At 42.4% G+C, this 23,876-nt stretch overlaps 2 protein-coding genes across 6 annotated transcripts in view; one reads left to right on the forward strand and one right to left on the reverse strand.

The window, feature by feature from the left end:
* HIPK1 (homeodomain interacting protein kinase 1) overlaps window positions 1-4,314 on the reverse strand; it is a 52,053-nt gene extending 47,739 nt beyond the window's left edge. For 3 of the 5 annotated variants that reach the window (XM_061121095.1, XM_061121092.1, XM_061121096.1), the window contains exon 1: window positions 4,166-4,314. The gene's annotated coding sequence lies outside the window, so the exon portion shown is untranslated. Of the gene's footprint in view, window positions 1-2,646; window positions 2,720-3,302; window positions 3,383-4,165 lie in introns of those variants that run through there. The other 2 variants (XM_061121094.1, XM_061121093.1) reach the window with 2 other exon arrangements.
* LOC133074510 (basic proline-rich protein-like) lies at window positions 1,232-16,802 on the forward strand. Its single transcript, XM_061168437.1, has 4 exons — window positions 1,232-1,261; window positions 3,661-4,131; window positions 4,191-4,621; window positions 16,367-16,802. The coding sequence occupies exons 1-4, from the start codon at window positions 1,232-1,234 to the stop codon at window positions 16,374-16,376; spliced, it is 942 nt and encodes a 313-aa protein (XP_061024420.1). The 3' UTR covers window positions 16,377-16,802.
* The last annotated feature ends 7,074 nt before the right edge of the window (window positions 16,803-23,876 follow it).

Here is a 23,876-nt window from a genome sequence, read left to right on the forward strand (position 1 = left end):
TAAAGTCCAAAACCTCTAATTTGGATTGTCAGGCTTTGTAAGCTCTGGACCCTGACTATTTTGTAGTCTCATGTCACCGACTCTCTCCCACAGCACTCCCTTTCCCAGTAGTTCTAAATATCTCCAGGTCTAAAGCAGGCCTTGACTTCTCCTGCCTCAGTCCTTCACATATAACATTCTCTCTCTACACTTCATTCTACCCTCTTAGTTAGCCTTCTCTGAACTACCACTTATCCTTTCAGCCTCGACTTAAAGCTCACGTTTTCAGTGTGGCACAAGACTGTTAGTCTGGATTATAGTTTAGTCTCTCCTCAATCCCACGCACAAAGCCAGACTCCATTTACCAGTCCCTCTCTCCAATACAAAGTGATAATGAGCCTTTAGCGTTCTCTTCCTTTTCCACCAGGAGGAACCCATGAAGACCCAGTTTCTGCCATGAGACAACACTCGAGGGAGGGCAGAGCAGCAAGATGGAAAGAACACGGGTACCTGAATGATCATATAGAGCAGAGTCCCCTGTCCATCAAAAAGTAGCAGAAGAAGGACCCAAAAAGGAAAACAAGGGCCAGAACACATACTGATTTGTGGGCCACTCTGGATTTTTATTCTAAGTATGACTATTTGAAATCATTTATTTAAAAGTTAACTTCTAAAAAAAAAGTTGACTTCCCTTCGGAACTGCAAGTTCTAAGAGGGCAATTGTCAATAGCAGAGTATCTTCTTCCTTTGTATCACCAGCATCAATCACAATGGATGGAATACAGCATGTGTCAAATGTTTGATAGAATGAATGATTATAAAGAGACCACATTATTTCTCCATATATAAAGGGATCTCAGAAGTCATTCTCACTAAATTAGAGAAATATACGTGATAAAAATTACAGCCTCTTGTCTACAAGAGAATACTTTTCTAAGTATAGTAATACAGAAGAAAAAAATAACCTTGAAGCCCTGAGGACACTATCTGAATCAAAGTTCCCCACCCCCTTTCCTGTAGCACTTCCTTCATATGGAACCATGTGAAAGGAGCCAGTTCCCCAACCAGTATGCAAAAACAGGGTGTGGAATAGTGGTGTTAGCAGACAAAGTAGTAACTCTACAATTCTATGTAATTTCCAGCCATGTAAGCCAATTTTGGAGTATTTTGGTAAACTGGCTGAGGTGCTTTCCTTCTAGGGAAGAAATCTTTTTCCTAAATTTCAATAGCTCTCTTAGATTTATTTGGAATGATGAACCTAAAGCAACAGAACAAAAGAAAAGTAGGTTTTCCTGGTGTTTGGTAAAATGGTCCTATCTTAGTATATACACAGAACAGTCTATAAGATCTATAAAGTTTACAATAAAGAAAACTATACCTCAGTTTCTATCATAAGAAAAATGACAAATTAACAAAGCATAGGCCAATATGAAACACGAACACTAAGAGAGGACCCTTAGCCAGAAAGGGCCTAAGGAAAATAGGACTCAAATAAGGTAACAACAGTCTGACAGATGAAAGGCAGATGAAGGTCTTACAGATGAAAGAACTAACTTGAGCAAGTATTCCAGGGGATATGGAAAAATGAGAAACTGTTTAGAGTATTTGACTGAAGAAGACACTGGCAAAAAAAAAAAAAAAAAAAAAAAAACAGTGATTCTTACAGCTAAAATAGACCTTAAAAGGCCCTTTCTAAAACCTCCTAATTCCAAGATGAGAAAAAGTAGACCCAAGAAAGCCACACAAGTTTTACCCAGAGCTAATGAGCAGTAATGCTGTCAAAGAATTCAGGTTTTCTGATTCTTTTTCATTAAGCACGGTGGGAAAGCATTGTACCAGGCACCCTTAAAGAAGCCAAAAGAAATGCACCTAAGTTTCCCTATCTTCAAAGAACTTAAAATGTTGCTTAGTTGATGTGACACATAAAAAAGAAAAATATAAAAACAGAATGTAAAAATTTTTTAAGTGTCAAATTATGCTCTGCAAAAATACATAAGGTATTTAGGGAGCTGGGAGATTGGAAACAAAAAATAAAAACAAAAAAGGAACCGAAAAGCAAATCAATGACTGTTGAAGTGGTACTTGAGAGAAAAATTATTTTGATAACTTCTGTTCAGAATGGCATTAAATTTAAGGGAAGAAACTGGGGAAGAATTAATAACTGTAACTTTAAAAATTATGGATTGCTTTATACAGTCATGAAAATAAAAGGGCCCATCAGGAAGTTCATGTTTGCAAAATTACCTCAAATTACAAAAGAACCAGTTACAATATATAACAAGTTGCACAAGTTCCAAGTGTAAGAAGTTCATAAGGCAGGTTTGGCTCACTGATTTCTACCAACAGAACCAATGACTAAGCTGTGCTTATGAAAACCAAACCACAGAAAAAAAGAATTCTATTTTCCAGAGATTTGTGGATGTTGAGATTATCTTTTCTTTTTCCCCCCTGTTAGTAGAAAGTTCTGGTTTGGTTTTCAATCTCAAATTTCCAATCAACTTGCTCTGCAATCCATAAAACTACAATATCCAGATAGGATAAAGATATCACCAGCAAAAGTCTTATTACTAACCAGAGTCAGTATATTTACAAGATCTCATTCACCATTTTACTGGTAAGATGCTTTACTGGCCTGACTGCCTCCAGTTGCAACCACAAGTACCTTACCAAAATATTCTTCAAGCCAGGGAACAGTGCCTTAAAGTCAATGATATCCTTCTTCACACCATCATTACCAGTTCTACAACACAGAACCCAGAGATTATTACATGTATCTCCAAAATCACCAGCTGCATTAACAACTATATAAAATGACCTATTAGTGTATTTTTTAGATGTTTTACAGAAAGCTTTAGACCTACGTATGAAAAAGAGCTGGTAATGATTTGCATTCTCTATAATCTTAAAAAAAAAAAAACAACTACAGTACAGACCAGGAATCAAAAATAGCTTTACACAAACAAGAGCAAAATTGTAGGTTTTGCTGAGGGCATCAGCCACTTAATTTAACCCCATTTCATCAGTAGCAGGAAGCCATGCTGCTGTTTTCATCAGTTACTAGGAAACAAATAAGATAAAGGAAGGATTGGGCAGAAGAGTCTATAGCTGAAATTAACAATTTGATACAATGACTGAAAATTCCCAAAGAAAAAAAGCACCTAGAGCTGCCTCAAAAAGAGAATCTGCAACATAGTCAATGGTTTAATTGGAGAAAAGACACACTCGCGCTCGGGGCTGTTTTTCCCCCTTCCCCAGCCCCTCCTCCCTTCCCCCACCTAAACAGGAAAGAAAGCGCGCCCAGCGTAAACACAGGCCAAGCTCACCGTTTGTCACCACAACAAACTGGAGGTTACACCAGCGCTCTCGGAGACTGAGTCCCAGGTCTCGGTTGCTAGGCACAAAAACGGCCTCTTTCCCACAGACCTGTGAACACCGGGGCGGGGGTGGGGGGCTGGGGCGGGGAGGCTTACCCAAGAGTTTTGGTGGTTTCCTCCCACCGCCCCCCCGCCAGGCTTCTTTTTTTTTTTTTTTTAAACGAAAGCTTTGGCAAAGTGGCGACAAACAGCAAAAGTTTCCCTTTGAGGCAGACTTCTAGATCTACCTAACACAGATATACATTTAGGTTGGCCGGTCCCACTTAGTCTCCACCATCATCACGATTTACCAACCTAACGATTAAAGAACACAAGCGGAGAGGATAGGAGGGCTTCCACACCCACCCCACCGCCGCCGTCCGTTCCAGACACCGCTTCCTTGTCCCCAACAGCACAGACAGCCTCAAACCAAGGCGCTAAGCAGCGCTGTGAAATTCACACGCGCAAGCCATACACTAGGAACCGGCCACGACACCCGAGGAAAAACCGGCCGGGTGAGGAGACGCCAGGCGGCCCCCTGTCATCTGAGGACAACACGCCCAGGAGAGAAGTGGCAGGACACAGGAGGAGTTGCCCCGAAACAAGCCCGCAGCCTCCCCACTTTCTTGGGAATGCCATGCCCTCCGCAGCCGGGAGAGGCCAGGCCACAGGGCTTGGCGCCGGGTCCCGGGTGGGGGCAGCCGAGGGAGGCGCCCCCCGCAAGGCCGGGCGCCCCGAAGAGCCCGCGGCCAGCCCGGCCCCGCCTCGGGGACCCGATAGGAGATCGCTCCCCGCCCAGGCCCCTGCCCGACCGCTCTCCCGCTTGGACTCACCGCCGGTGTGTCTTCTGGTTCTCAGCCGCGAGCTGGGGCTGCCGTGAGGAGGCGGCGGAGGAGACGAGATCCGGGGCCCCGCCGCCGGGTCATCATACCCCCTGCGCGAGCCGGCCCGGGCCCCGGCCCCCGCCCCCCGGAGCCGTCCCCGCGCCCGTCCCGCGGGGGGAGCCCTCTCAGCCTCCCGCCCGCTCCACCGCCCGGCCCCTCTCCGCCGCCGCCGCCGCCTCTGACCCGCGCGCTCCCTCCTCGGCCTCCCGCTGCTGTCCGGGGCCACCGCCGGGCCCCTAGCTCCGCAGCCGCGGTTGTCGCCAGACCCGACAAGCTGAGCGCCGAGCGTCCGCCCTCATCCGGCCCGCCCCGCCTCACGGGAACTAGTCCCGGGTCCCGCGCCATGACACCTACTGAGGCGGAAGTCCGGGAGAGCAGGAGGATTACGACGACCTCATATTACGGGTGGGAGTGGGAGTGGGAGTGGGAGTGGGTGGGCCTCCGTGGGGAGCCAGCGTGGATAGAGTGCTGGGGTCATCTCCCCGCCCCCTCCTGACGGCCAACACCGAGGTGACTTAAAGGTGCCTAGTGTCGGTGTGAGGTCCAGGTTTAAAAAGTCATCCCCGCCAGTGTGACATCACCACCGCCCAGTGTGACACCTCCAGAGATTGAGCAGCGCGCGGGGAGGCAGTGCCTACCGGGAAGCCCCCCTGCTGGTGAGGAATGACCCAGGTTTAGGCTTTAATGTTTCCTTGCTATCTAGAGTCGTTCTAGCTGCTTGGCAGAGGTGTATGGGATCTGTGAGCCTCCACGCCCATTAGGACCCCCTGAGGGGGCTCTTCCGTTCCCTCCTTGGGAAGCTGGGTTTGCAACAGGAGGTGAGAAAGAATAGCTGTGCTCTGAACCCTACCCACCCCCAAGCGCTTCAGTGAGCTCATACTACCAACATTTTCTCTCCTCTACCAGGAGATAGTAAAACCGGGTGTTCAGGAAAAGGAATGCAACGTTCTGGAAAAATAAACACTGCCTGAAAACTGCTGCTGCTAAGTCGCTTCGGTCGTGTCCGACTCTGTGCGACCCCACAGGCTGCAGCCCACCAGGCTCCGCCGTCCCTGGGATTCTCCAGGCAAGAACACTGGAGTGGGTTGCCATTTCTTTCTCCAAAAACTAGATTATCCTAAAAGAAAGACAGTTGCCATCTCCCTCGGCCAAGAGATTCTGAAAGTCTTCAGATCTACCGCTTGGTGTGTAAAATGCTCTGATTCCTAAAGTGTGGGACATTTTTAAGCAGTTTATTTTTTTCCTTCCCACAAGTTCTGGAGGCAGCAAGGATCTGAGCCCTTTCTAGTGACTGTACAGAATCTGTGGTATTTACTTGCATACACTCTTTAAGGGGGCTTCCCAGATGGTGTTAGTGGTAAAGAATCCACTTGCTAATGCAGGAGATTTAAGAGATGTGAGTTCCATCCCTGGGTCAGGAAGATCCCCTGGAGGAGGGCATGGCAACCCACTCCACCATACTTGCCTGGAGAATACTGGAGGAGAGAGGAGCTTGGTGGGCTACCATCCATAGGGTGGTAAAGAGTTGGACACAACTGAAGTGACTTAGAAAGCTGGCACTCTTTAAGGAGAGGGCCGATGTAGCTAAAACAAGATTATACTATCAGGTTACATTTCTCAGTTCCCAGTCATCTTACCTCTTTGGGTTTTGTTTGTTGTTGTTATTCAGTCTCTTAAGTCATGTCTGACTCTTTGTGACCCCATGGACTGCAGCACTCCAGGCTCCTCTGTCCTCCACTATTTCCCAGAGCTTGCTCAAATTCATGTTCATTGAGTTGGTGATGCTATCTAACCATCTCATCCTCTGCTGCCTCTTTCTCCTTTTGCCTTCTGTCTTTCCCAGCATCAGAGTGTTTTCCAATGAGTTGGCTCTTTGCATCAGGTGGCCGAAGTATTAGAGCTTCTGCTTTAGCGTCAGCCCTTCTAATGAATATTCAGGGTTTGTTTTCTTTAGAATTGACTGGTTTGATCTTCTTGCAGTACAGGGGGCTCTCAAGAGTCTTCTCCAACACCACAATTCCAAAGCATCAATTCTTCGATGCTCAGCCTTCTTTATGGTCCAACTCTCACATCCTTACGTGACTACTGGAAAAACCATAACTTTGACTATACAGTCCTTGGTCAACAAAGTGATGTCTCTGCTTTTTTAATATGCAGTCTAGGTTTGTTATAGCTTTCCTTCCAAGGAGCAAGCCTTTTAATTTCATGGCCACAGTCACCTTCCATAGTGATTTTGATGCTCAGGAAAGGAAAATCTGTCACTGTTTTCACTTTTTCCCCTTCTATTTGCCATGAAGTGATGGTACTGGTTGCCATTATCTTAGTTTTTTGAATGTTGAGTTTCAAGCCAGCTTTTTCACTCTCTTCTTTCACCCTCATCAAGAGGCTCTTTACTTCCTCTTCACTTTCTGCCATTAGAGTTGTATCATCTGTCTATTTGAGGTTGTTGATATTTCTCCCAGCAATCTTGATTCCAGCCTGTGAGTCATCTAGCCTAGCATTTCGAATGATGTACTCTACATATAAGTTAAATAAGCAAGGTGACAATATACAGCCTTGTTGTACTCCTTTCCTAATTTTGAACCAGTCAGTTCCATATCTGGTTCTAACTGTTGCTTCTTGACATGCATACAGGTTTCTCAGAAGACAGGTAAGGTGGTCTGATAATCCCATGTCTTTTAAGAATTTTCCACAGATTATTGTGATCCACACAAAGGCTTTAGCATAGTCAATGAAGAAAAAGTGGATGTTGTTAATGTTTATTTTATTTATTTACTTGACTGCACCAAACCTTAGTTGGGGCATGCAGGATATTTTAGTTGTGACATGCAGGATCTAGTTCCCTGATCAGGGATCAAACCCAGGTCCCATGCATTGGGAGTGTGGAGTGTTAGCAACTGGACCAACAGGGAAGTCCCTCGTTAACCTCGTTAACCTTTGGATCAAAGAGATCATTTTTGTGAAGATGTTCTCAAGTGGTTATGCTGCCTTTGGAGGCCTTAACAACACTAGGAACAGTTGTGTTGGGAAGGGGAAAGTTTATTTCCCTAGAGAACCAGGGTTAGCAAGAATGTTCAGTTCCACAGGGAAGTTTTGGTTACATATTTTCACAGAAACTTGGAGGACATAAAGTGCTACATTGAAGCTGACCTGGGAAACATCCAGACATGGAGAGTGGGCAAACATGGCTGCTTGGGGAGCCAGGAGAAAGGCAGAACTTGAGCTTTAGGGAGGAGCAGATGTCACTTGAAAAGCAGGCTTCCAATACACTAATTGCTTACTCTGCTTTGGTTCAACCCAGCTTTGGTATGACAGGCCTCTAAGCTCCTGTTAGGAGAATAGAACATTATGTCCCTTTCTTCTTGTCAAACACATCTCAAAATTTGCCCTGAGGATGCCTTTTCTGTTTAACTCCCACTTAATTCTAGTTATTCAGTCATGCATCATCATTTGACTACTTCACTTACTTCTTGTACATTATTTATTTATACTTGTTGATCTCATTTTCATTGTTCTTTGGTCATTTCCTCAGTCAGTCTCACTATATGGAGACCTTTTAAAATCTGGTATTTTCCCCTCTCTAATATTTATACCCATCCAACAAACTCTGCCTGCTCAATGGCAGGCACTCTCCTAGACCCTCAGTCAGATGCGAGATGAATAAGACATGGTCCTGTCCCTCAGAATAGTTAACAATGTAGTGGGGGTGGGGGGATGCCTGGGAGATGTATTTCCGTGAAGAAATACATCTACCTGAAGAAGATTTGAATGACAGTGTCAAGGAAGACTATCATTCACCATCAGAGAAGGTGATATTTAAACATGGTCTGCTCAAAGAAGTTTCAGAGTTTAGCTAGAGTTCATCTATTCATTCAGCAGAAATCTACTGAGTATCTTCTGTGTGCCAAGCACTGTGTTAGAGTTAAAGATACAAAGAAGAAAAGGTGTGGTCTGTGCTCTGAAGGAGCTCACAGTTCAGCAGAGGAATGTCAGGATTTGGAAATTAAAATGGCTGAGTCAGATTTTGAAAGGCGACACAGAGCTAGTAGAATTTCATCAGACAAGTAATATGAAGGAACGTGTGCTTTAAAGAGAGAGCTGGTAGCAGTGAGGAGGATGGCAGGCTGGAGTGGGAAAAGCCTGGAGAAACCGAGCGTACTTAGCAAACTAGGATGAGGGCTTGATGAAGCAGAAAACATGGAGAAGGGGGCAGATATGTGAACTATTGGGCTTCCCAGGTGGCGCTAGTGGTAAAGAACCTACCAGCCAATACAGGAGAAGTAAGAGACATGGGTCTGATCCCTGGGTCGAGAAGATCCCCTGGAGGAGGACATGGAAACCCACTCCAGTACTCTTGCCTGGAGATTCCCATGGACAGAGGAGCCTGGCAGGCTGCAGTCCACAGGATCACAGAGTCAGACATGGCTGAAATGACTTAGCAGGCACACATGTGAACTATTTCCTCCCAAAGTCAGGGCAGCTGGAGACGGAGATGGAGCTGTTGCCAGTTGGAAGCACTGATGTCTCATCTAGGGTACTATATCCCTCTAGGGCTTGGAGCCTGGATTCAGTATTGTAGGCCAGAAGTCTCTTCCGCAGGAGCTGCAGTGCATAAGGCCAAGTAGAAGCTGACCAAAAGGCCATCTTGAGAGAAACTAAGACAAACTACCTACACAAGTAGTAAATATGAGGAACCAAGAAGGAAAAAGATTTCAAGTAGAAACCAACAGTTTCAAAACTGGGAAAACCAGATGAGAGTGAAAGACTGAAATGAAGAATAGAAGGCAAAACGTGGGAAATTTTTTGAACCGACAAGAGAGAATCCTCACTGATTTTAAAATTTATTTTTTTTAATCAGAGGATAATTGCTTTACAATTCTGTTGGTTTCTGCCATATATCAACAGGAGTCAGCCATAGGTATATATATGTCTCCTCCCTCTTGAACCTCCCTCCCATCTCCCACCCAGTCCCACCCCTCTGAGCTCCCTTTTGATAGAGCAAATTACTACAGTGTTTTACATATGGTAACGTGTATGTTTCAGTGTTACTCTCCCAATTCATCCCACCCTCTCCTTCCCCAACTATGTTCACAAGTCTGTTCACTATGTTTGCCTCTCCATTACTGCCCTGCATATAGGTTCATCAGTACCATCTTTCTAGATCTCATATGTATGTGTTAACATATGATAACTTGTTTTTCTCTTTCTGACTTACTTCACTCTGTATAATGGGCTCTCGGTTCATCCACCTCATTAGAACTGACTCAAATTCTTTTTTATGGCTGAGTAGTAGTCCACTGTATATATGTACCACAGCTTCTTTATCCATTCATATGTCAGTGGACATCTCAGCAGCTTCCATGCCCTAGCAATTGTAAATAGCGCTGCGGTGAACATTGGGGTACATGTGTCTTTTTCAATTATGATTTCATCAGGGTATATGCTCAGTAGTAGGATTGCTGGGTCACATGGTAATGTTATTCCTCGTTTTTAAATGAATCTCCATACTGTTCTCCATACTGGCTATATCAATTTGCATTCCCACCAGGAGTGCTGCAGGGTTCCCTTTTCTCCAAACCTGTCTAGGTTTGTCATAGCTTTTCTTCCAAGGAGCAAGCGTCTTCATGGCTGCAGTCACTATCTGCAGTGATTTTGGAACCCAAGAAAATAAAGTCTGTCTCTGTTTCCGTTATTTCCCCATCTGTTTGCCATGAAGTGATGGGACTGGATGCCATGGTCTTTGGTTTTTGAATGTTGAGTTTTAAGGTAGCATTTAAGCTTTTTCACTTTTCTCCTTCACCTTCATCAAGAGGCTCTTAGTTCCTCTTTGCTTTTTTCCATAAGGGTAGTGTCATCTGCATATCTGAGGTTACTGATATTTCTCCTGGTAATCTTGATTCCAGCTTGTATTTCATCTAGCCCAGAATTTTGCAAGATGCACTCTGCATATAAGTTAAATAAGCAAGCTGACAATATACAGCCTTGATGTATTCCTTTCCTAATTTTGAACCAGTCCTTTGTTCCATGTCTGGTTCTAACTGTTGCTTCTTGACCTGCATACAGATTTCTCAAGAGGCAGGTAAAGTGGTCTGGTATTCCCATCTCTTTAAGAATTTCCCAGTTTGTTGTGATCAACACAGTCAAAGGCTTTAGCATAGTCAATGAGCAGAAGTAGATGTTTTACAGGAATTCTCTTGCTTTTTCTATGATCCAGCAGATGTTTGCAATTTGATCTCTGGTTCCTCTGCCTTTTCTAAATTCAGCTTGAACATCTGGAAGTTTTCAGTTCACATATTGTTGAAGCCTAGCTTAGAGAATTTTGAGCATTACTTTGCTAGCTTGTGAAATGAGTGCAATTGTGTGGTAGTTTGAACATTCTTTTGGCATTGCCTTTCTTTGGGATTGGAATGAAAACTGACCTTTTCCAGTCCTGTGGCCACTACTGAGTTTTCCAAATTTGCTCTCACATTGAGTGCAGCACATTCACAGCATCATCTTTTAGGATTTGAAGTAGCTCAGCTGGAATTCCTTCACCTCCACTAGCTTTGTTCGTAGTGATGCTTTCTAAGGCACACTTGACTTCACATTCCAGGATGTCTGGCTCTAGGTGAATGATCACACCATTGTGGTTATCTGGGTCATTAAAATCATTTTGGTATAGTTCTTCTGTTATTCTTGCTACCTCTTCTTAATATCTTCTGATTCTGTTAGGTCCATACCATTTCTGTCCTTTATTGTGCCCTTCTTTGCATCAAATGTTCCCTTGGTATCTCTAATTGTCTTGAAAAGATCTCTAGTCTTTCCCATTCTATCGTTTTACTCTTTATTTGCATTGATCACTTTGGAAGACTTTCTTATCTGTCTTTGGAACTCTGCATTCAGATGGTATATCTTTCCTTTTCTCCTTTGCCTTTCACGTCTCCTCTTTTCTCAGCTATTTGTAAAGCCTCCTCAAACAACCATTTTGCCTTTTTGCATTTCTTTTTCTTGGAGATGGTCTTGATCCCTGTCTCCTGTACAGTGTTACAATCCTCCATCCATAGTTCTTCAGGCATTCTATCAGATCTAATCCCTTGAATCTGTTTGTCACTTCCACTGTATAATCATAAGGGATTTGATTTAGGTCATACCTGAATGGCCTAGTGGTTTTCCCTACTTTCTTCAGTTTAAGTCTGAATTTGGCAATAAGGAGTTCATGATCTGAGCCACAGTCAGCTCCTGGTCTTGTTTCTGCTGACTCTATACAACTTATCCGTCTTTGGCTGCAAAGAATATAATCAGTCTGATTTTGGTATTGACCATATGGTGATGTCCATGTGTAGAATCGTCTATTGTGTTGTTGGAAAGGGGTGTTTGCTATGACCAGTTCATTCTCTTGGCAAAATTCTGTTAGCCTTTGCCCTGCTTCATCTTGTACTCCAAGGCCAAATTTTCCTGTTACTCCAGGTATCTCTTGACTTCCTACTTTTGCATTCCAGTCCCCTATAATGAAAAGGACATCTTTTTTTGGTGTTAGTTCTAGAAGAGCTTGTAGATCTTCATAGAACCATTCAACTTCAGCTTCTTCAGCATTTCTGGTCAGGGCATAGGCTTGGATTACTGTGATATTGAATGGTTTACCTTGGAAACAGAGATCATTCTGTCGTTTTTGAGACTGTACCCAAGTACTGCATTTGGGACTCTTGTTCACTATGATGACTACTTCATTTCTCCTAAGGGATTCTTGCCCACAGTAGTAGATATAATGGTCATCTGAATTAAATTCGCCTATTCTGGTCCATTTTAGTTCACTATATAAGCTGTTTGAGCTGTTTATATTTTCTGGAGATTAATACTTTGTCAGTTGTTTTAGTTTGCAATTCTTTTTTCCCATTCTTAGGGTTGTCTTTTAATCTTGTTTATTGTTTCCTTTGCAGTGCAGAAGCTTTTAAATTTAATTAAGTCTCATATTGTTTGTTTATTTTAGGAGGTGGGTCAAAGAAGATCTTGCTGGGATGTATATCAAAGGTGTACTGCCTATGTTTTCCTCTAAGAGCTTTATAGTTTCTGAATGGATTTAAGACTTTAATCCATTTTGAGTTTATTTTTGTGTATAGTGTTAGGAAGTGTTCTGGTTTCATTCTTTTACATGTAGCTCTCCAGTTTTCCCAGCACCACTTATTGTATGGGTCTTTTCTCCATTGTATAATCTTGCCTCCTTTGTCAAAGATAAGGTGCTCAGAAGTGTGTGGATTTATCTCTGGGCTTTCTATCTTGTTCCACTGGTCTATATTTCTGTTTCTGTGCTGGTAACATACTCTCCTGGTGACTGTAGCTTTGTAGTATAGTCTGAAGTCAGGAAGATTGATTTCTCTAGTTCCTTGTTTCTTTCTCAAGATTGCTTTGGCTGTTTGGGGTCTTTTGTCTTTCCATACAAATTGTGAAAATTTTTGTTCTAGTTCTGTGAAAAATACCATTGGTAGTTTCATAGGGATTGAATTTAATCTGTAGGTTATTTTGGGTAGTATACTCATTTTCACAATATTGATTCTTCCAGTCCTAGAACTTGGTATATCTCTCCATTTATTTGTGTCACTTTTTATTTCTTTCAAGATTTTTCATGTTTATTTATTTATTTTCGTCTGTGCTGGGTCTCCATAGCTGCACGTTGGCTGTCTCTAGTAGCAGTGAAAGAAGGCTACTCTCTAGTTGCGGTGCACAGGCTTCTCCTTTCCATGGCTTCTCTTGTCGTGTAGCATGGGCTCTAGAGTGTGGGCTCATTTGTCCTGGTACATGGGCTTAGTTGCTCTGCAGCATGTGGAATCTTTCCAGACCAGGGATCAAACCCATGTCTCCTGCATTGACAGGTGTATTCCTAACTACTGGAACACCAGGGATGTCCCCCTCACTGATTTTTTTAAATCTAGACTCCAGGAAACTTTTTATTTGCAAATAATTTCAAACTCATAGAAAAGTTGCAACAATGATAATAATAATAATATATAACCCATATAACCCTTTACTCAGATTCACTAATTAACCTTTGACCCTCTTGCTTTAACATTTATGTGCTTGTTTGCTCAGTTGTGTCTGGCTCTTTGGCCTGTAACCTTCCAGGCTCCTCTGTCCATAGGATTTTTCAGGCAATAATACCGGAGTGGGTTGCCATTTCCTCCACCAGGGGATCTTTCTGACCCAGGGATCAAACCCGCATCTGTTGCAGAATAATGATATTGTGTCCTTCTCAGAATATCACACCCAAAGTCAGATGATGTCCCTGTCCCTCATTGGGTAATAATTTTTTTTTTTATTGAAGTGTGCTTGATTTACAATATTGTGAATTTCAGGTGTACAGTGAAGTGATTCAATTACATACAATGAAGTGATAGTTTTCAGATTATTTTCTATTATAGGTTATTATAAGATACTGAATATAGTGCCCTGTGATACACAGTAAATCCTTGATGCTTATCTATTTTATGTATAGTAGTTTATATCTGTTGTGAGTTCCCAGGTTGCACAGTGGTAAAGAAACCATCTGCCAATGCAGGAGATGCAGGAGACTGGGGTTCAATCCCTGGGTCAGGAAGATCCCCTGGAGGAGGAAATGGCAGCCCGCTCCACTATTCTTGCCTGGAAAATTCCATGGACAGAGGAACCTGGCAGGCTATAGTCCATGGGCTCACAAAGAGTCAGACACAATTGAGTACAATGCATGAAGTTTATATCTGTTAATTCCATACTCCTAATTTATCCCTCCCCCTTCTCCCCACTTTGGTAAACATAAATGTATTTTCTACACCTGTGAATCTGTTTCTGTTCTGTGTATAGATTTATTTGTATTATTTTTTAGATTCTACATATAATGATAGAGTGATAATAATTTTGATCACCTTGTTGAGCTATCTGATTTCTCCACAGCATATTTACTATTTTTTCTTGTTATAAGTAATCTGTGGGGCGACAGCTTAGACCACTGGAATATGCTGCTCCTCGTTAAACACGTTCCTTTAGATTTATAATCAATTGGTGATTCCTACCTGTACCAATCCTCCCTTCTCTCAGTTAATTTAATTATCTATTTATTAATGATATAGACTTGGGGATTACTATGTTTTTCAATGACCTTGCTGTTCTTAATTATTTGAATGCCAAAAATTTCCAGCATACTCTATAACAAGATATTCTAGATTCCTCTTGTACCTTCTCTTCCTTAACCCTAAAATCAGCCATTTCTCTGAGGAGTCCTGGTTCTTTTTGTGGGGAATTATATTAGAAAACAAAGTCTGGGCACTAGGTACGTAATGATTTCTTAAAGGATACTTGTGGCCTTGGGTGTGACTGCCAACCCTGAATGGACAGTTTGCTTACTCATCCCTTCCCCCAGGGTTGCAAGACTCTGGTATCCCCAAGATTTTTCTTTCCAGAGCTCCTTTGGGTTGTCTTTAGCAAAGAAAGCTTTGGTAGAAGAATATGGCAGACATTGTTTATTGCCTATTCCGTGAAGAGTTCGGGTTCACAACTGCTGTAGCAAATAAAATCCATAACTCTGTGGCTTAACACAATTAAGCTGCATTGCTTACTCATGTCACTAGTCTGTTGGTGGTGGCCAGAGCAAAGTACCAGGGATGAGAGAGTTGCTCTGCTCTGTGGAATCATTCAAGGATTCAGGTGCCTCCCATCTAAATTCTTGCAGCTTCACCATTCCTTGGAGCCTTGAATTTCTCCACTGAGTATTTTGCATCTGGCCAGGAAAAAAAAAGGGAAAAGAAAATAAGGGTGATTTGTGTGGGAAGTTTTTATTTATAGGCCAGAACTGGAGGTAGCAAATACATTCATCTACTCTGTACACTTTACATTGTTGGGAACTCAGGAACATGGATGCTGCTAACTGCCGAGAGATTAGGAGATGATGCAATCTAGCTGTGTGCCCAAGAGGAAAATAGATATGATTCAGTAAGAATTAAGGGAATAGTTATCAACTCTAGTATTCTTGCCTGGAGAATTCCATGGACAGAGGAGACTGGCGGGCTACAGTCCATGGGGTCACACAGAGTCGGACACAACTAAGAGACTAACACTGTCACACTTATCCAAATGCCATTCCCTAGATTCATGCTTCCCTATTAATAGAATCCCAGTTTCATTCAGATAGAAGGAAGATCCTTTGATTTCAAGGAAGCTAAGTTCCTCTCCGTTAAGTGAAAAAATGAAAGTATTAGCCACTCAGTCATGTCCGACTTTTTGTGACCCCATAGATTGTAGCCTGCCAGGCTCCTCTGTTCTTGGAATTCTCCAGGCAAGAATACTGGGGTAGACAGCCATTCCTTTACCCAGGGGATCTTCCTGACTGAGGGATTGAACTTGGGTCTCCTGCATTGCAGACAGATTCTTTATCATATGAGCCACCAAGAAGCCCTTTCCCACCCCTCAAATCAGGGGATAAATCACAATTCATCTAAATCAATAGTGATACCATTTCTCCTTGCCAGTGATTGGTCTAGGAGTGGGTACAGGACACAGTTCTGGTTAATGAAATATGAAACGAAGTCTTCTGGGAGGCTCCTAGGGAATTTTTTATTTTTTGCATAAAGAGAAAAATTTCTTTTGCTCCTGTCTCTGTCTTTTGGCTAAGACAAAAGGATGAATACCCAAGATCTGGAGCTACCATGGCTGTCTTGTGCTCCAATGGGGCATCAGTCTTTGTTTTTAGTAACTATCTTAAGTACATTTTTCATGTAAAATGTGAACAGAGGAATAAATATGCCATTATGTTATCATATATAAGGGATATTAGCTCAAGTATGACAGGTACACTCTTGGGAAGAAGTGGTTATCATCTGCACTAGGCCGCCAGACAGCCCTGGGATTAGAAGCTAAAACCAGGGCAGAGAAGAGCATGATATACAAAATTGAAAACTGAATCACCCATGCACATTTGGAAGCTGCCTAGGATAATCAGGTAAGCAAGAACTCTCCATATCATCATGAAGGTCCCTTCTATACATTGTGAGAAGGCTATGTCCCTCACTGCATCCACATTACTTTCCTTCCCCAGCATTTCCCCATTAAAGCTAGGTTGGTTACTGGGCTGAATAGTGTGATTGCAGGCAGGAGTCTGACTTGCTTGCTCTCAAGTCTACATCTTGTTTTCTTTTTGGATCACAATAGGACATTTTGAGGATTGGGTTCCAGCAGAAGTGATGACTTTGGCCGAACATGATCTTGAGTGAAGACTATGCCTGTGGGATTAAAGAGAAAGAGTCGAGGACTTCCCTGGTGGCGCAGCAGATAGGAATTCACCTGCCAATGCAGGGGAAACTGGATCGATCCTTGGTCCGGAAAGATCCTGCAGGCAACTAAAGCCTGTGCACCACAACTACTGAAGCCCGTTTGCCTAGAGCCTGTTCTCCCCAACAAGAGAAGCCGCCACAATGAGAAGCCTGTGTACTGCAACCAAGAACAGGAAAGTGACTCAAGAGAGAGGTGGTGGTGCACAATATTGTGAATGCATTAAATGCCACTGAATTGTACACTTAAAAATGGTTGTTTGTTATGTGAATTTCACCTCAATTTTAAAAAAAAGGAGGATGGAAGTTTGCAGGATTTAGAAATAATGGCTAAAAGACTTCACCCCTAATTTTTCTGATTTTCAAGGGTCAACCCAGAGACTCTTCTGGGAGAAGAGCAAATGCCTTAACCACTTATACAACAATTATGAGGGAAGGAGGGTTTGAGGTTTCATTTCTGTTTCCTCCCTTACCCACACGTAACCATCATCCTGTCTCTCACTTTCTTCAAGTACTAGATCTTTATTCAGCAAAACCAAGGGATAGTGCTTTTCTCTCCCTTTACCTGGATCAGCATCATTTCTCATTATCATGCCTCCATCATTTCCTAGCCTCTCTCCTTTTCTTTGACCAACTGTTACATGCGTGAGCTTTTCTCACCTTCATTCCATACGTCATTCCCTATCATCAGTTCTAAGCAAAAGCCAAAACATGCTTTAAGAATGCACACAGAGACCCACAAGGGAGAGGGCAATAAATCAGGACAGGACCTCAAAATTTAATAACTGATTATTGTTTATGCTCTATCATTTTGCAGTTCCTACAAACTCTGAAATCAAAAAGACCTTAATGAAGTATCCCTTGCCTAACACAATTCCTGATTTGTGGTTGGTAATAATAGCTATTTTGCTGAGTAAATTACTGACTGTTTATTCATGGTACTCAAAGCATCAGAATTCAGTAAACTATAGAATAGAGTTTAAGAAACTTCAAAATAGCAGTCTTCACCTTTGGCCATACATTTAACTGATTTTTTTTCTATTATTGCTTTTGGAAACTCATTTGTATAAAATCTGTAAGTTGTCATCAAGTGATTAGCAAGTGGTTCTCTCTGGTTGGGGCGGGGGAGCTGCCCTATCATAGAGGGTAAGCATAGAGGGTAAATTTTCTGATGTGAAATAGGGCTTCTGCCTGACCAACCTCAGTGCTCCCAGAATGTCCAGTATAAACAAAAAGCGTGGACTTTGGAGCTTAATGTCACTAGGAGTCCTAACTCTTCTAGTTACGAGGGCATGATAGTGGGTCTACTCATGAGCCTCACTTATCTCATCCTTAAAATGGAGATGGTAATAATACCTTTTCTGTACCTCCCTCATTCTGTCCATTGGAAAATTTCTTCAATGTTACTTTCAAAAAATATCCTGAAATCCACTCCCATTCATCTCTACTGATAACTGTCTACAAAATCAGAAAGTCTCTGAGAAGTAGAATATAGAATAATAACAAATATGGATTTGTCAGTCCTATCTTGATTTAAAAGTGCAGGTTTTAATTATGTATGTACTGACTAAGAGCCTTGCAGAAAGAGACTGCTCTTTCATGAACCAAAATTGCCTTGCTCATTCAGGCGCATTTCTATAAGGAGATAAAATATCACTACTTGGTGAATTAAACAGAAAAGATTAAATCAGACTAAATATGATAATGCTGTGTCTTCTACTGTATCTTATAGATCTCTCCTAGAAGATGCAGCTATTCAAAGGTCAGGACTAATGTTATTTGCTATAAAATTTCATCATAATTTAAATAATTAAAAAAATAAGTACTCTCTGATAAATTCATTTTTGTTTACTGAAAAGTTCTAGTCTCTCAGGAAGTGTAACCTCTAACCCCAAGGCTTGTGTTGACTCCAAAGCAAGTGAAACATGTTTTTTCCTCTTAAGTACATAGTTCTAAAACATGTCTATTATAGGAAATAATGTTGATTCATAAAATATTTCAATTATTTACTTGTAGATAAATCTTTTTTTATCTTCTTCCTTTCTTCATTTCCTTCAAATATGTTTATCTATATAATGTCTTTGGGTATAGATATACTTTTCCCTTGTGAAAGCTCTGGTAGAAGAAAAGGGACGTCTCTCTCCCTTCAGTTGCTTGTGCTAAAGAGGTAACTCTGATTTTTATCCAAACACAATGCAAAAACACCAGTATCTCTCACAGCTGCAAAAGCTTCCTGACTGGCATTCTTGCTTCATTCTTGCCCCATTCTCCATCTGTTGCTTTCAAAACTATGTATCAGATCATACCACCCCAGTACACCAAAGCACTTTCCACAACACTTAGACTAAAACCCAAACTTCTCGCTCTGTAGGTCACATCGGATCTGACTCCTCCCTCTGCCTCTGATCCCATCTCCTCTTCTCCTCCACTTGCACAGCTCTTGCTGATGTTCCTTGGGCACAGAGCTAACGGCCATCACGTGGTTTTGGTGCTGATGCTGCCCCCAGATCTTCCCCTGGCCGGCTCCTTTTCATCTCTCAGGTCTTGAAGTGTCATTCCCACTGGGATACTTCCTTGACCTTTATCTGAACTGCTCCCCACATCCATTAAATCAGTATTAATATTTTCTTCTTCCTCTTCTTTTAAAACATTTTTTATTTATTTTTCTTATTATTATTTATTTATCAATTTATTTGGCTGTGCCAGTCTTAGTTGTGGCATGTGGGATCTTTTTTTTTTTAGTTGTAGCATGCAAACTTATAGTTGACGACACGAGATCTAGTTCCCTGACCAGGGATCAAATCCGGGGCCCCTGTATTGGGAGCATGGAATCTTAGACACTGGACCACCAGGGAAATTCCAGTCTTATTTTCTTCTTAACACATATTACCATTCGATATTTATTTATGCATACTGCCTCTCTCCTTTAGAATGTTGAAGTTCCATGTGGGTAGGCCTTTTTCTGTCTTGGTCACTACTTCATATCCCCAATGTCTAGAAAACTTCCCTGGCACATAGGCATTCATTAAATATTTGTTTAATGAACAAATGAATGAAGAGATTTATGGGCACTAGTTTTCTCACTGGGATAGTTGCAAGTTAATATAGAGATAATATTTATACTGTATCTGCCAAACTTAAGCATTCAATAGTAGTCAGCTCCTGGAGGACTTTGAACTCTGCTTTATTCCCTCCTGGAGAGAAATAGTGTTTATTGAAGGAGGATTGCCTAAAGGATGTGCGATGCATCCATTCCTCCAGATTAATTCATTTATTCATTCACCCAATATTTATCATTAAGAACCTGGTATGTGTTCTAGACAGGAATAAAACAGTGAACAACACAATCAAAAAGAAAAAAGGAATCCTAGAGTTTACATTCTAGTCCATGAGGCAAACACTAACCTCAATAGATAAATGATATCATATGGATAGTGCTCTGTGGAGAAAATGCAAGGCAAGAAAAGAGGGAGTGGTGGGCAAGGTGGTTGCAATTTTAAATAAGATGGTCAAGAATAGCCTCATTAAGCAAAACCTTGAAGTAGGTAAGGGAGCCATGTGGGTGGAAACGATGGTGGGGAGAGAGAAGAAGTGATTGTCTACAGGATAGATTGGAGTAGCTGCAAGGAGGTCAGCATGCCTGGAGCAGAGTAAGTGAAGGTGGCAGAGGAGGAGTAGATGAGGCAATCTGGAAATCATAGGGGCCATGCAGACCACCAGGAGAACTTTGGTTTTTATTCTGAGTGAGCTGGAAAGCCATTGGAGGATTTGAGCAGAGAAATAACATGCTATGACTTATATCATGGCTATCATGGGGACTCTGTATTTGGAGAGAAGGGGGACAGTATTGGAAGCAGAGAGAACATTTAGGAGGCTATTGAAGAACTTGTACAAGAGACAAAGTTTGCTTGGACAAGGGTAGTAGAGGTTAAGATGGTGAAAGGAAGATTCAGGATACAGGTAGAGTCAACAGGATTTACTGAGATGCAGGTGGGAGGGAAAAGCAATGAGAAAGGGAGAATATGAAACCAAGCTTACTAGGGACATGTAATAGGATTGCTCAGCAGTATGGAAGGCCATTCTGATGTTTGAAATCACAATTTTAAGATGAAACCAGACAGTCTGATTGAATGATTTCTCCAGGAACATCTAGCTGCTCCGGTACAGGCAAAGAGTAAATGGATATTATGGTTTATCCAGAACTGGAGTTTTCCAAGGTAAGGTTGAGTGAGAGAGAGAAAGGGAGTGATATTATAAAGATGGATTGTAGGATACAGTCCAGTCAAGGAAGGAAGTGAAGATGAGAGGGCTCATGAGCAGTGAAACATTGGCAATGAAGATGCTTGAGCAAGTCAGCTGGAGAAAAGAGGGTTTAAATTTGAGATTTCAAATGTAGTATAACTTCTGGTAATGACAGGGTGGTAAGGTAGAGGGAAATGAGGTCTTTGGAGATGACGAGGTCAGAGACTGGGACACCAGAATGTTGATATCATCCAGGGTGGAGATAGCGTTCTGAAGGAGGAACAGAACAGGTGGAGGTGTTGGGGAAGCAGCACTCAGAAAGCATGGAAGCTCCCAGCCCTTCCCACATACCTTGCCCTGTGCATTGCTTCCACCTGGCTGTTCCTGAGTTATATCCTTTTATAATAAACTGATGATCTAGTGAGTAAAGTATTTCTCTGAGTTCTGTGCATTGCTCTAGCAAACCAGTCAAATCCAAAGAGGGGATCATTGAAACCTCCAATCTATTGTGGTCACTCAGAAGCACAGATGATGACCTGGACTTGCAATGGGCATCTCAGGTGGTGAGGGGACAGTCTTGTGAGACTGAAGCCTTAATCTGTTAGATCTGATGCTATCTCCAAGTAGACAGTCTCAGACCTGAGTTGAATTGTAGGACACCCAGCTGGTGTTAGCATTGCTGGTTGGCAGGGAAACCCCTGGTTCCAGTTTAGGAACTGGATGCTCAGACCTTTTAGCAGCAGGAGTCTGGTTTCACCCTCATGCTTTGTTTCTACAATCTGGTTAGTAGGGGGAGTGGGCTTGACCCAATCTTCTTCGCTTCTCAAAAGCATACCTTTCAGAGAGCACATTAAGGATGGGACTGTAGCACTAGGGATGAACTTCATCCCTCACTTCCCAAAGTTACTAAAAATTGATGAGAGGAGTCAGGACTGGTTAGATAGCCCTAATGCAGTAGCTTGCTTGTTTTTTAAAATTTTTCACAGTGCTGGGTCTTCACTGCTGTGTGAGGGCTACTCTTCAGTTGCGGTGCTTGGGCTTCTCATTGTAGTGGCTTCTCACTGCGGAGCGCAGGCTCGAGGCGCGGGGGCTTTGGTAGTTGCAGCATGAGGTCTCAGTAGTTGTGGTGTAGGGGCTTAGTTCCCCCCACGTCGTGTGGAATCTTCCCAGACCAGGAATTGAACCTGTGTCCCTGGCATTGGCAGGTGGATTCCTAATCACTGGACCACCAGGGAAGTCCCAAGGGTGTTTTGATTATGTAAATATTGCAAGGGAAAAACTAACCCAAGGTGAGCCAGAAGTTTTGTGTGATTGAAAGATGATTCGGTAAGCTTTCTGTTTAGGAAAAGAACCAAGTCCAAGATTCTGGGAGCTTTCTGTGATCTGGTGGGTCGAGGAGGTGTTCAAAGAGAAAGTTACCTAGGAATGAGACAGTCAAGGTGGAAGGGTATCTAAATAAAAGCACTGTGACCAAAATAAAGACAAGCTTGGGGCTTCCTTGGTGGCCTAGTGGTTGAGAATCTGCCTGCCAATGCAGGGAACACGGACTCGATCCCTGGTCTGGGAAGATACCACATGTCTCTGGGCAACTGAGCCTATGTGCCACAACTACGGAAGCCCACATACCCCAGAGCCTGTACTCGGCCCCAACAGAAGCCACTGCAACGAGAAGCCCATGCACCACAGCAAAGATTAGCCCCTGTTCGCTACAACCAGAGAAAGCCCACTCTGAGAAAGCCCAGCAATGAAGACCTAGCACAGCCAAAAATAAATAAATCATCTGGGAAAAAAAAAAAGACAACATTCTGAGGATGAGAATCCCCCATGGGCAGTTGTAGACACAAATATTATATAAAGGCAAGCAGAATCATTTTCTAGTGATGTAGATGGGATGTCCTACAGAAGAAAAAGGGGGAAGTGCCAAGAACTCAAGACAAAACAGCTTGTGGTGGTGGTGCTTAGGGAGGGTGGGAGGTGGGAAGCAGGTAACAGACCAAGGGCTACTCACCAGTGATTGCATTGAAAATTCATGCACATACAGGGAACTATATTCAATATCCTTTGATAAACCACAATGGAAAAGAATACGAAAAAGAATGTATGTATGTATAACTGAATCACTTTGCTGTACAGTAAAAATTAATACTTTATAAATCAACTATACTTCAATAAAACAATTTTTTAAAATGTGTACATGGACCTCCAGATGGAATTTCTCCTACTTATGAACCACTCCAAGAATGCAGAGGGAACTGTCTCCTTAGGAGTGGACTTGAGATAGAGAACCCAGATCTAAATCCCTTTTCTTGAACAAGCAGACTCACTTATCTTCTATTTCCTACCACAAAGGGCAGTCTGGGTCACATGTAAGAGATGGTTGCCCAAGGCCAGTCAGGCAGATTTTCTTCCCTAAAGGGACTTAAATCACTGTCAGTCTCCTTGTGGAAAAGTACAAGTTTTCCCACAGATCATGAAGCAAATAACTAATTGATCTCTAGGGAACTTTCTTTCTCCCAGTAACTTGAAGCTTAATTGCAAGATCTTCACAGATCAATGGGGTCATCCTTAGATTCTAAAAATAAATTGGCTTCTTAAAGATACATGCATTGAAGCATTTTTGTTTGAGAGTGTTGAGAAATCAAATAATACAACTGCCAATCTCTATTATAAGCCAGAAAATTTGATTTAGAATAGCATGGAATCTTCTCATTGTTAATACACAGACATGCTACCGACAACTACATTTCTCAAAGCCCTTCGCTTCTCACCCTCCCCCCAACCATCTGAATTCATATAGATCCCGCTTCAAGGAATACGTGTGACACAGCATGTGCCAAGAGTGGACAAGTGTCCTCGCTGCTAGAAGATAACTCCCATCTGGGGGCCCTTGTACGGAAGACTACCTTATCTCTCCCAGCCACCTTTGCATAGCACAGAAGTGAGACAGCTAGAGGCTCCCAGATGAAGTCTAAACCTTGCCCACATAGTTTAGTAAATATTTATTAAGTACGGAAGATGATTTTCCATGTGTTGACATCTACCATTCTAATAACATCATTTGAACTTAATGAGTCTTCGTGGCATTTTTAAATTTTATTTTTGGCTGTGCTGGGTCTTCATTGCTGCCTGTGGGCTTTTCTCTAGTTGCA

The sequence above is a fragment of the Dama dama genome, chromosome 20 (genome assembly GCF_033118175.1).
Source record: "Dama dama isolate Ldn47 chromosome 20, ASM3311817v1, whole genome shotgun sequence".
NCBI lineage: Eukaryota > Metazoa > Chordata > Mammalia > Artiodactyla > Cervidae > Dama > Dama dama.

What these genes read in the sequence shown, in the direction of transcription:
- LOC133074510 (XM_061168437.1), top strand. Translation starts at nt 1,232, where the DNA reads ATGAACCTAAAGCAACAGAACAAAAGAAAA. An exon ending in AGCAACAGAACAAAAGAAAA is followed by an intron (nt 1,262 to 3,660) that starts GTAGGTTTTCCT and finishes TAACGATTAAAG; the next exon opens with AACACAAGCGGAGAGGATAG. An exon ending in GGAGATCGCTCCCCGCCCAG is followed by an intron (nt 4,132 to 4,190) that starts GCCCCTGCCCGA and finishes TCTGGTTCTCAG; the next exon opens with CCGCGAGCTGGGGCTGCCGT.